Source organism: Zingiber officinale, chromosome 9A, assembly GCF_018446385.1.
Source record: "Zingiber officinale cultivar Zhangliang chromosome 9A, Zo_v1.1, whole genome shotgun sequence".
Taxonomy (NCBI): Eukaryota; Viridiplantae; Streptophyta; class Magnoliopsida; order Zingiberales; family Zingiberaceae; genus Zingiber; species Zingiber officinale.
The window spans coordinates 134,466,451-134,479,719 of record NC_056002.1 but is presented as its reverse complement, the minus strand read 5'-3'; the positions used below and the strand labels follow the sequence as shown (position 1 = coordinate 134,479,719).

At 38.0% G+C, this 13,269-nt stretch overlaps 1 protein-coding gene across 10 annotated transcripts in view; it reads left to right on the top strand.

The window, feature by feature from the left end:
* The window catches only part of LOC122019804 (SWI/SNF-related matrix-associated actin-dependent regulator of chromatin subfamily A-like protein 1), a 61,705-nt gene extending 51,938 nt beyond the window's left edge, over positions 1-9,767 (top strand). For 8 of the 10 annotated variants that reach the window (XM_042577339.1, XM_042577336.1, XM_042577340.1 and 5 more), the window contains 6 exons: positions 6,187-6,255; positions 6,337-6,441; positions 6,547-6,672; positions 8,801-8,859; positions 8,937-8,973; positions 9,408-9,767. In XM_042577339.1, coding sequence (XP_042433273.1) covers positions 6,187-6,255; positions 6,337-6,441; positions 6,547-6,672; positions 8,801-8,859; positions 8,937-8,973; positions 9,408-9,599 — 588 coding nt within the window. In that variant the 3' untranslated portion in view covers positions 9,600-9,767. Of the gene's footprint in view, positions 1-1,495; positions 1,572-6,186; positions 6,256-6,336; positions 6,442-6,546; positions 6,673-8,800; positions 8,860-8,936; positions 8,976-9,407 lie in introns of those variants that run through there. The other 2 variants (XR_006122037.1, XM_042577344.1) reach the window with 2 other exon arrangements.
* Positions 9,768-13,269: the final 3,502 nt, after the last annotated feature.

The following is a 13,269-nucleotide window of genomic DNA, read 5'->3' as shown; positions in this document are numbered from 1 at the left end:
TTATTTGTCTAAATCAGTGATTATGCTGTAAATTATTGAGCTGTAATTATGCTGTCAATTATTATAAATACAATCTCAATAGAAGAGATTATTATTCCCTCAAGTCATCTCTTTCAAGTTGATATCAGAGCCATCCTTCCCTGTCCAGAAATTTCTTTGTGCCTTAAGACAAAACCATGTCTGAACACTCCAGCGAATCCACCACTATTCCTCAGTTCTCCTCACATCCTGCCCAGATAACCACCATCAAGCTGAACGGCGACAACTTCTTACGATGGTCGCAATCAGTGAGAATGTATATTCGGGGCCGAGGAATGATGGGCTATTTAACGGGTGAAAAGAAAACTCCATCGGAAAAAGACCCAATGTATGCTACATGGGATGCCGAAAATTCCATGGTAATGACATGGCTCGTAAATTCCATGGAAGAGGAGATTGGCGCAAATTATATGTTTCCCTACGACATATGAATTATGGGAAAACATAAATCAGATGTACTCTGATTTGGGGAATCAATCCCAAATCTTTGAGTTGACTCTCAAACTTGGTGAATTGCGGCAAGGAGAAGAACCGGTCACCAAGTATTTCAACTCCTTAAAGAGGATCTGGCAGGACCTTGATCTCTTTGATGCATATGAGTGGAAGAATGTTGAAGATGGGCAGTACCACAAGAAAACAGTGGAAGACAGTCGTATCTTCAAATTTTTGGCTGGTCTCAATGTTGAGTTCGATGAGGTAAGAGGAAGAATCATTGGTAGGAGACCACTACCATCTCTCGGTGAAGTATTCTCCGAAGTTAGAAGGGAGGAGAGTCGGAGGAATGTTATGCTTGGCAAGAAAGGACCTATGACTATCATTGAAGGTTCTGCCCTTACCTCTACAGGCTCAAACATGCGCAGAGGCACTGCCAATCTACGTAAATCAGAAGAAAAGTCAGTTCTGTGGTGCGACTTTTGCAACAAGCCACGTCACACCCGAGAAACTTGCTCGAAAATTCATGGCAAACCCGCCAACTTTAAAGGCAAATCAGGGGAGAAAAATGGACGTATCTTTCCCACTGCGAATGAGGCAATGACTACTGCCAACAACATCACAAAAGAGCATCTGGAGGAACTTCTAGCACTGTTAACTTCAAACCCATCATCCAGTACTCCTAATATTTCTGTGGCGCATACAGGTAACGAAATAATTGCCTTTTCGTGTGGTTTCGGAATTTCTGCTCCATGGATAATTGATTCTGGAGCATCTGATCATATGACCAATTCCTTGAAATTGTTAAAATTATACTCACCTTGTCCTGAAAATAAAAAGGTTAAGATTGCAGATGGAAGTTTTTCACCTATTGCCGGAAAAGGTTCAGTCCAAATTTCTGAGAATATAGATCTTAAGTCTGTTCTCTATGTACCTAAACTTACATGCAATCTTCTTTCAGTCAGTAAATTATCCAAGGACTCTAATTGTCGTGTAATTTTTTGTGACTCATTGTACCTTTCAGGACGGGAGCTCGGGGAAGACGATTGGCAGTGCTAAAATGGTGAATGGTCTTTACTACTTTGAGGACATTTTACCTAGTAAGGAAATTGTTCAAGGACTTAGTAGTATTAGTTCTCTTTCTGTTTATGATCAAATAATGGTTTGGCATTGTCGTTTGGGTCACCCTAGTTTTTCATATATGAAACATTTATTCCCTGATTTGTTTAAAAATATGAACCCCTTAGATTTTCAATGCGAAAGTTGTATTCTTGCAAAAAGTCCTCGTAAAACATATGTCTCTAGACCTTACCTTGAATCAAAACCTTTTTACTTATTCCACACTGATGTGCGGGGACCCTCAAAGGTAACTACATCATCTGGACAAAAATGGTTTGTAAGCTTTACCGATGACCATACTTGACTCTGTTGGGTATTTTTGATGAGAAACAAAAATGAGGTTGAGAAAATTTTTAAAGAATTCTACAATTTGATTGAAAATCAATTTCAAACAAAAATAAGCATTTTGAGAACAGATAATGACACAGAATATTTCAATCAATCTGTAGAAATTTTTTTGAGACAAAAAGGCATCTTACATCAATCAACCTGTCCTGATACTTCAGAACAAAATGGAGTCTCTGAAAGAAAAAATAGGCACTTACTTGAAGTTGCTAGGGCCATAATGTTTTACATGAATATTCCAAAGTACTTGTGGGGAGATGCAATTCTAACATCAACTTATTTGATTAATAGGATGCCTACTAGAGTTTTAAAATACATCACTCCGTTGCTTGTCTGAAAAAGTAATTCCCTAAATCTCGTATCAATTCTGATTTATCCCTTAAAGTATTTGGTTGCACCACTTATGTACACATACCTAAGAGATCACGGTCAAAATTAGATCCTAGGGCAGAAAATGTGTTTTTATAGGCTATGCTGCAAATCGCAAATGCTACAAATTCTTTAATCCTCTAAAAAAACGGTTCTTTGTAACAATGGATGCCACTTTCATGGAAACCAAACCATATTTTATCAAAAATTGGATTCAGGGGGAGAATCTAAGGGAACCAAATTTTTGGGAGATAACTAGAACTCTTCCAAATTTAGTTATTGACCAACCTCCAAAATCTCAAAATGAAAATAATGGGGTGTCCGAACCCATAATTGTCAACTAAAGGAAAAGGAAATACTTCGAATGGAAAAAAACCGAAATATCCTTGAACCTGTGGTTTATTCTAGGAGAAATGTCCTTGGAAGAAGTAGAGATGAATTAACCATTCCAGCACAAGCCTCATTGGAAGCCCCGGGCGAAGGAACTCTGAATACTCCAGGTACCTCTTTTTCCCCTAACTCCCATGAAAACTCCACTTTACCTATTATTCTTGAGTCTACTAGTCCAACCTCAATTGTTCCGCAAGAAAATGACCTTGACAACCTTGACCTTCCCATTGCTTTTCGAAAAGGTACCTGAACCTGTACCAAACATCACATTGCCAGATACATAACCCATGACCATTTAGCCGAAACACATAAGGCATTTACTATTAATATTTCAAAACTTGTTGTACCTAGAAACATTCAGGAAGTACTGGAGGACAAGGATTGGAGATTAGCAGTGTTTAAAGAAATGAATGCCTTAAAGAAAAATAGTACTTGGGAAATTGTTGAAGCACCTAAGGATCAAAAGATAGTAGGGTGTAGATGACTCTTCACTATAAAGAGTAAACCAGATGGGAGTGTAGAGAGATATAAGGCAAGGCTTGTAGCAAAGGGCTTTACGCAGACATATGGAATAGATTACCAGGAAACATTTGCTCCTGTCGCAAAAATTAACTCAATCCGAGTTCTTCTGTCACTTGCGGTCAATCTCAAATGACCCTTGTATCAGCTGGATGTTAAAAATGCCTTCTTAAATGGAGATCTAGATGAAGAAGTACTTATGAGCCTCCCTCCGGGTTTTGAAAGAAAGTTCGGAGTCGGAAAGGTGTGTAAACTGAAGAAGGCCTTGTATGGTCTAAAGCAATCCCCAAGGGCATGGTTTGAACGCTTTGGCAAAGCTGTGAAGCGACTTGGTTATGTTCAAAGTCAAGCTGATCACACCATGTTTTACAAACACTCAAAGGAAGGTAAAACAGCTGTGCTTATTGTATATGTTGATGATATCATCCTAACAGGGAGTGACTACAAGGAACTTGAAGAACTTAAAGGAAAGCTTGCAAAAGAATTTGAAATCAAGGATTGGGAGTGTTAAAATACTTTCTTGGCATGGAGTTTGCAAGGTCAAGGAAGGTATATTTGTCAATCAACGAAAATATGTCCTTGACTTGCTGATTGAAACTGGTATGCTGGGATGTAAGCCAGCTGAGACGCCTATGGAGCCTTACGCCAAACTACAACCAGCAGCGACAAAATTAGTAAAGGAAAGGGAGCGCTATCAAAGACTTGTCAGGAGACTGATTTATTTATCACACACTCGACCTGATATAGCATTTCCAGTAAGTGTAGTTAGCCAATTTATGCACTCGCCTAGGTCTGAACATTTCGACGCTGTGTATCAGATCCTAAGGTATCTAAAGATAACACCCGGTAAAGGCATTCTGTTTAAAACCCGGGGACATCTACAAGTTGAAGCTTACACTGACGCAGACTGGGCAGGAAGTCTAACTGATAGAAGGTCTACTTCGGGATATTGCTCGTTTGTGGGTGGTAGTTTGGTCACTTGGCGTAGCAAGAAACAAAATGTGGTAGCTCGAAGCAGCGCAGAGGCTGAGTTTAGAGCCTTAGCTCATGGGATATGTGAAGTTTTGTGGATCAAGAGACTATTATTGGAATTGAAGATATCAGAGTCGGCGCCAATAAAGATGCACTATGACAACAGAGCAGCAATTTCAATTGCACACAATCCAGTAGTTCATGATCGCACAAAGCATGTGGAAGTCGACAAGCACTTCATCAAAGAAAAAATAGACAATCAAGTGATTAGTGTGGATTATATCCCTACCATTGAACAGGTAGCTTATCTACTTACAAAGGGGCTACACAAGAGACAGTTTGAATATTTAGTAAGCAAGCTGGGTATGGAAGATATCTTTAAACCAGCTTGAGGGGGAGTGTTGAGAATATAAAGGAAAGCTCTTAGGTGTAAATTATGCCAACTAGCTGTCTTGATTATTCTTAGCAAGTTTGGTTATTCTTAGCAAGTTTTAATTATTCTTAATTATTTGTCTAATCAGTGATTATGCTGTAAATTATTGAGCTGTAATTATGCTGTAAATTATTATAAATACAATCTCAATAGAAGAGATTATTATTCCCTCAAGTCATCTCTTTCAAGTTTTTGTATAGAGACAAACTATAAAAAAACAATATTATCTCAATTGATTTTGAGCTATCTTTTAGTGTATCAAGGGGTCTCAAGTGTTGACATGAAAGAATATTCATTAACACGATTGACATAGCAACGCGGGAGGAGAATATCGATACAAGAGACATTATTTGTGCCGACTATTATCGAGTTTTCGGTAATTTATTAGAACGATACATGTTGACCATTCCAAGAATGATTATGAGATTCAAACCTTGACATCAACACAATATTCCTTTCCCATTCATCAGAAACATTTGTAATAGGTTTAGATTGTGAACAATATGTGTTAATTGAAACTCATCTTAGCGCTTTCTTGTTTACTGCATCGTGACTTTTTTGAACCGGTCCCTACGTCAAAATTATCACACTAAGGGACCAATGAAAGGGCTGTGGTGCTAAATCTGGTCAGATGTTACTTGGAGAGCATACTTGTGTTGGATGAACTTTCATAGCCATTTCTGAATTTATTGACAATTTTAGGAATGCCAGCACAATAGCTAGTTTGTCTACAACATCCTTTTCCTTAAAAAAGAGGGGGGCTAATTAATCATGAGCGTAAAATCCAGATATGAACAAAATTTGGCAATGCTCACCTTGTTTCTTTTGCTGAAGGCAAAATAACTTATATTTTTTGCTTCTTAAATTTGGAACAGATTCTTTTCTATGGAAAGGAAAAAATATACTGCGATCAGATTCTCCCAATGAAGCATCTGTTCTTTACAATCAACAATTTTCTTCTTTAGTATGGATCAACAAGTTATTGCGGCTTCAGCATATATCAAGTTATCAACATCAGTCATTGCCTTTGATGAAAATCAGATACTTCAAAAGAATGGAGACATTATTAGAGAATGAGTGAGATTTAGGAAGATGAATTTGTGAGGGTTAGAAAGTAAATAGTCAGGGAACAAGAATGAGGAGTCACATGTAAGCACAAATCAACAAAGGGACAGAAACTGGCCTAATAGCCTTTTAGCCATTAACACAATGACCCAACAACATGGCAATCTGACTGTTCATCCCAGTACTTGGTAGCAATCTGAAACTTGGTGGATCTTTGTGCCTGATTACTGGTAGTATTGCCTGTACCAAGTGATACTTTATGAAACTTAAATTATGATTATTGTATGTGAATTATGTTCACATATTTAAATTGTTTTATGCCATTATACCTTTTTTATGAGTTTCAATAACCTCATTTGTTAGAGCTATAGTATTTCTTACTATTAAGGTGTGTAGAACTGTTTTACAGTTGCTTTTATAAGCCTCTAACATACTTGGAAATGTTTTGTCTTTAGACTCTACATCAAGGCTTCAACAAGTTGTTTCATGTGCTCTTGTTGCAGGCAGGTTGCAAGTTCTTGATATTTGCCCACCATCAGCACATGATTGATGCAATACACCAATTTCTTCTTGTAAGCAACTTCTTCTTTGTTTGCTATGTTGTATGATTCTGAACCAACGAAACAGCACAAACAAATAACAATATATTGCAGAAAAAAAAAGTTGGTTGTATAAGGATTGATGGTGGTACACCTCCTACATCAAGACAAGCTTTTGTTGCTGACTTTCAAGAGAAGGATGGCATCAAGGCTGCAGTTGTAGGCTACTTTTTAGTTTGCTTGGTTGTTTCTGTTTTGTTTTAGTTTTTTCTTCACGTTTTTATGTTATATATAGCAAACAAAAACCTGAGTATATGTTTATAGCTTTCAATTAGAGCTGGAGGCGTTGGCTTGACTCTCACAGCTGCAAGCACAGTAATTTTTGCGGAGTTGTCATGGACTCCTGGTGATATCATTCAAGCAGAAGATCGTGCTCACAGGATTGGTCAGGTAATGGTTAAAATTATTGCTATAATTCTTGGTTAGCCTAAAGATATCCTCTTTCCTTTCTTGGATGCAAACACTTCTCTCAATAGGAATTTGATATTGTTGAAGCTATCATAGAAATTGGGTGATTAAGATGAAGATGTTTTGGAGTCTTGTACACCCCTTGTGCTGAAAGAGTTTTTTTTCACATTCCTTATGATTCCAAGTGTTAGAAAGTTTGGAAATCACTTGAAAAAAGTTAGCATAGCCAAGGTGATATGTTAAGACGAATGAGTGACCTTAATAAAAGATAAAAATGTTAAACTATATAGCAAAACAAGTTAAGTCAATTACAACTACAATTAAGTAGGTGTCATGTGTAGATGGTCCAAATTAAACTCCAGTGAATATAAATAAAAGTGATACAAAATATTTGAGCATTAGTATTAGAGCACAAGGTGATAGCACTCATCCCAAGAGGGCCAGGATCATCAACCCCCGATTAAATACAAGTAGTTAAATCACGGGGGGCATGTACTCTAGCATAGCGGCCCTTTGCATGGAGGAGGTCAGACACCCATCGAGACATTTTGCATTTGTGGGGAATTGACCCTAATACCTATTGGAGCAACCATCCATGTAGTTACCAACTATGCCAACCCATATGAGCATTACTAGCATTATAGCTAGGTTGTAAATGAATAAGATGCTCATGAAAAATCTCAATATTTGGCCCCATATGAGATTATTATATTCATTTGATAGGTTAAGGGATATGAAATAGACAAGCTCGAAGCTCGACTCATTAGCATATGTGAACAATTTATAATCAAAATTATTAACTATTCTAAATTTTGAGTATGATCTTATTTGCTTTTTTATATTCAAATACATAAAAGAATAATAAGCTATATTTTATTGTAATTTTAAATTATTTATAATATATTTTAAATGAGGAAATGATGTATGTTTCCTTTTTTAGATCAATGATTTTACTAAATTATTTGGTAGAGCTCGATAAAAAGCTCTTGTTCAGCTCAAACTCAATAAGGTTTAATAAGCAAACTTGAATAAGTTCAATACGAAAATGAACCAGCTTGAGCAAAGTCCAGCTTGTCTTGGTTTGGCTCATTTGCACTCTCATGATATAGAGTCCTATTGATGCATGAACCATACAATCAACCCCTAATAGTTGTAACACTTAGACTTTTGTTATATACATTTTTTAGTGTGAATTGTTTTATTGCTAGGCCAACAACTATGTTTATATTTTTCTACTAAATTGTATCTTGCCTTTTATGAAAATTTGATAATAGATGAATCATTTTATAAAGATTCAAAAACGTTAAATTACAAGCATGACTTGTATCTAAAAAATGTGGAACCGCCATATTAACAACCCCACGTCATATGAAGGGAGGATGAAATCCTTGGGATTCGAGCCCTGTCCGATCCGGATAGAATACCATATGCTTACCATCTATGCCAAGCCCAGGTGGCTGCATGACTTGTTTCTAAGATTGTACCTTCAAATGGATAAACATTAGGGTAACATCAAAGAGCATGGTTCCATGATAGTCTTAGGATCACAGATTTTTCTTGCCTTGTTTCTAAAATTGTGCCTTCATGGATAAACACTTTGGTAACATCAAAGTGTATGATTCCGTGATAGTCTTGTCAGTAGTTTCACAATTTTAATGTCATGTTTAGTTGATGATAAATGATAGTGAAAAAATAGGGAAAATTTACTTATTTCTTGTCACTTTTACATGTGATTTTTTTCTCTCACAACTTCTCCATGTACGCAAGCCTAGGAAAGGTCATTATTAAAAATATCTAATAATCCATCAAGTGAATTATGGAACAAACTATTTTGTAGAAGAGCCTCTCTAAGATATGCTATGCTGGCATTTAATTGTGGATGCATTAAAACTTTCCTAGCTTTCTTTTAATTGTGCTAAGACGAAAATACCAGGTTATGTTAATATACCTATGTATGCATGAATGCTCTCTCAAGGTTCTATGGATGTATTTCTTTTCATGAATACCATTTGGGGTGTATCCAGAATAATTGACTCAGTTGATATATTGACACACTGAATTCTATCAACCTCGAATTCAATTAAATATTTTTGTCCCATTCCGGTTGCAGGTATCATCAGTCAACATCTACTATCTTCTAGCAAATGACACTGTGGATGACATAATATGGTATGCCCATACCCCCTTAGTTTTGTGGCACTTTTGATTGCTAACTGTGCATGCTGACTAATATTCATTCTGTTCAGGGATGTTGTTCAAAATAAATTGGAGAATGTTGGCCAGGTTTTATTCTCTCCCTCTTCATTTTACTACTGATCGCGCAACTCGCCATAGTCACGTTCGTAACATTATATTTCTCAAAATGACGGAATAAAGTTGATGTTAATCTATTATGGATATTCACCGCAAGTAAATTGAAGAGAATCGTTATAAGATTTGAATACTTGGTATATATATTAAGAAAAAATTGAAGAGAATCTAATTCCTAAGCACAGTCAAAATGCATATCGGATTTCAAATGTACTGCACAAAGCACCAACAGTAGGTTCTCAGTTTCATTTTGCTGCTTATGCCAAGTGCAACTGATTGAAGAATCTCAGTTGCCTTTAAATAAGCAACTACATTTCTTTTGAGTTTAGTATATATATTCATGGTCTGTATCCTACTACCTTTCACGTTTCAACTACTGGAGGTACAATATTTTGCTTTTCCTGCAGGTGCTTGATGGCCAAGAGAATACATTAGTAGTGTCTTCGAATCCCTCAAGCAGAAGTCCTCATAAGCAACTAACTTTGGACGCGAATCCCTCAAGCAGAAGTCCTCAAAAGCAACTAACTTTGGACGCCTTTATGAAACGTTGCCAAAGTACCGATGACACCCACCACAAAACTAAAAGTCCTAAAATCTGACCAAATTTCTTCGCTCTTTCGGTGTTTTTCGAATGGATGGCTTTATGGTTTTGTGAGAGACTATTGTAATCTATTGTAGTGGATGAATAACTTGTATCTTTCTTCTCTCATGTAGAAAAAGAAAATGGTGAAGCATGGATAAGTATAACAGCCCCTTCCACGTATAAATTGCCATTAGAAAAGAGCAAAAGAAAGTGTTTGTGTCCATCTGCTCAACATTGACTGCCAATGACTGCTATTGATGGCATAATTGAATTTAGCAGTCCAAAGAAATGTCATTCGTTGCCTCTTTAAATGTCTGGAAGCTGAAGGTTTGAAGTTACTTTGAGCTTTTTGGTTTGCAAATTGATAATTTTCTATATATCATCGGTTTTTGGTTATCTAAATAAAAAATTTAATATGCTTTTGCCAATTATCTTTGTATTTTATAAAAAAAATTGTGGGTTTTTATTACAGAAATTATATTTGTTATGTGATTTTTTTTTGTCTTTTCTAGATTATCAGTATTATTATTGAAAATTGAAAAAAAAAAAAAAAAAAAAAGGCATAGGATATTCAAGATTTCAACTAGTACAATGGAGTTTTATTCTTTGTTGTCTGAAACATTACGATGTGAGCGTAATAATTGTACATTGGATGGAGCTGAGAGTGGATGATTATGGGTTTTTATAAAATTATTAAAAATCCAATTAGGTCCAATTTGTTTCTTCACAAATGTAATATATGATTTACAATCTTTTCTAATTGTGTCACGTGCTCTTTCTTTTGTCGGTTGATCAGCTTTTGTATGTTTATTCTACTGCATTAGATCTGTATGCCTTTCTTTAAAGCATATAATTTGTTTCTACGTTATTTCATTTGTGATTTTATTTTCTTGCTTGTATGCATCGTTGAACTAAACTTAGCTTCTTGTGCATATTGGTTATAGAATGAATATGTCACATCTAGTGATGAGAATTTCATTCTAATTTTTGGTTTTCGATTTTCTGCAACCTGAGGAATGTATTTTTGATCATCAATTCTATTTTTTTCCCATTTCTGGACATCCTCACATTATAATTGACAATAAGAAATTAGACAAATAAAAAATATAACTTATTGTAGATAATGTAAAACAAAAATACTATGGTAACAATAAAACTATTGTAACAATATGATGAAATTTGTAACGGAAATAAAAATAAATCTGATCGTAAATATTATTGTAAACAATATGCACAGAAATAGATATAAATCTGATCGGAAATATTATTATAAACAATATGATGAAACATGCAACAAAAATATAAATAAATTTAGTCGTAAGTTAATTTTTAAAACTGAGTAATAATTACACAAAACTAGCTCCAACAATCGGTTGGTTCAGTTGACTTTTGAGCAAACAATTGGGATTATTATAGATAATACGTAAAAAAGGACTGAATTCAAATACAGAACAACTAATAGGCATTCAATATAATCTTGCAATTTATCAAAAAATAAGAGAGGAAATTTTAGCATACACTAATAGCTAAAGAACTTAGGTTCAAACAGAAGGCGGAAAAATATATTTCTTGATCAATCGGGAACAAAAACTTGGACTTTATTTTGCCGGTATAACATAGATACAAAATCAATTTATAAAAATAAACTTTTACTGGCAATGAAGGGATGAGGACGATTGTGGAACCTAGCTTGGCGGCACCTGTGAGAATATGTCGCAGTGAAGAGTCACGCAAGCTAGTGATGACGACTTCGAAGAGGAGGACCGCGAGTTAAAGCCCCCAAGCTAGGACAGCTACGGAGAGGTGGACCGCGAGTTAGGGCTTCAGATCGAAGCGATTCTGCAGGGGTTCCACTCCTTGCTGCGCTTGTGAGAGGTTGTGTCCGGGAGGGGCGGCGGCGATGAGTGTCGCGAATGAGGAGGGTTGCGGCGAGGAGAATCGCGAGTGAGGTGAGGAGCAGGGCTTCAAGTCGAAGAGCTTATGTAGGGGGTCCACTCTTCGTCGTGCCTGTGAGAGCTTGTCTCGGCGAGGGGGTCTCTGCGGCGAGGAGTGGAATGAGTGTGGACGGTCGGGTGAGGGAGGATTGCGAGTTTGGGGAGCATCGGGAGGACGACAAGCGAGGGAGTGGGCGGCGTGGAGGACCGTGAGTCTAGGCAGCATTGGGAGGACGACGAGCGAGGGAGTGCACGGCGTGGAGGACCGCGAGTCTGGGCAGTGTCGGGAGGACGACGAGCTAGGGCATAGGGAGGGAGCAAGAGGAGAATCACAAGCTAGGGCACAAGAGGGAGGAGGGAGGAGGAGGAGCTAGGGTACAGGGAGGGGTCATTCGGTTCATAACGAGAAGTAAATAAAAAAATCCTGTGACGCGGACTTGCCACGAGGACGGTCCGTAGTAATCTGTAGATTTTGATCCGCAGCATAACTTTTCTGTATATATATATGATCCGGTAGTAAGAACAGGGGACCCCGCCCTGTGGAGTCAACGCCACGTGGAAGTCACAGTGGCAGTTGTCCATCCGGAGAGGGCCGGGTCCGACCGGACGGCCGGCCGATGGAATCGAACGTCCGAAGAGGGATGGGTCCGATCGGCTGGCCGACCGGACGATATTCGGCTGATGGTTAAAGGCGCCATGTCGAAATCAGGATTCCGGCGCTCAGTGGAAAAGGTCGCGGGGCCGAGCAGACTTCACGCTCGGCCAAAGCCATAAGGTAACACTGCTAATAGTCTCCACAAAGCACGTGATGGAAGATCTCCCCAAGTAAACCACCGCATATGTCCGGCCGGATGTTGAGGGAGCTGTTCGCCCGGAAGCCAGATCTGGAGCAAAGGGGAAAAGGACAAGGAACGTCTTTTTCTGACAACATGTATGTTTCACGTGTGGGCCATGCTCCAAATCTTGTGACAGGGGATTCCGCTGTCCCATCGAGGACATGCTGAGACTGTAGCAGTATGGGTTAGGGAAGCTCACTGACAAGTCCTTACTGGAGTATGGGCCATGGACACGTGTACACCTCGGTAGGTGTACACTCACTTCTTCGCTGCCCTATATAAAAGCCCTCATTCTTCGCCGGAGGTACGCATTCTACGAGTTTTGAAGCCACTGTTTCTTTCTTGAGCTTCGCCTGACTTGAGCGTCGGAGGATCGCCGCCGGGAACCCCTTCCCGGCCCGACTTCTGTGCAGGTTCGCCGGAGCTTCGTGCCACCAGTCGAAGATCCACGTCAGCAGTCGAAGAGTGCCCCGTGCCCAGCGTCCGTTGATTCAGCATTCGGACATGATCAATATATATAATGAATATTTTTATAAAATATGTATATTTGGGATAAACAAGATAAATTGTAATAAGTATTTGAATTATTTTTAGGATTACAAAATTCCTTTTCTTTTTCTGTAGTTATATAAACTTCTTTATTTTGTTTCCTCGTAATTCTATTTATAGAAAACCCGAAACTCCTAATTAACTGATGCGGCTCAACCCTTTCGGTCTTCCTCTTGTTGTCGAAACTCCCAAGTATCAAACAGGTGGAAGTGCTTTCGTAACACTATTCAGAGTTGACGGAATATCGAAAGTGAAGTGATCCTTATGATGTAACTCTGTGCTTTCAAATAGTTGAAATGGAATCGAGTTTTGTGTTTGTTTTTTCACAAGTCATCACTGTGAGCCTAAATTGTGATATAGCAGTGTG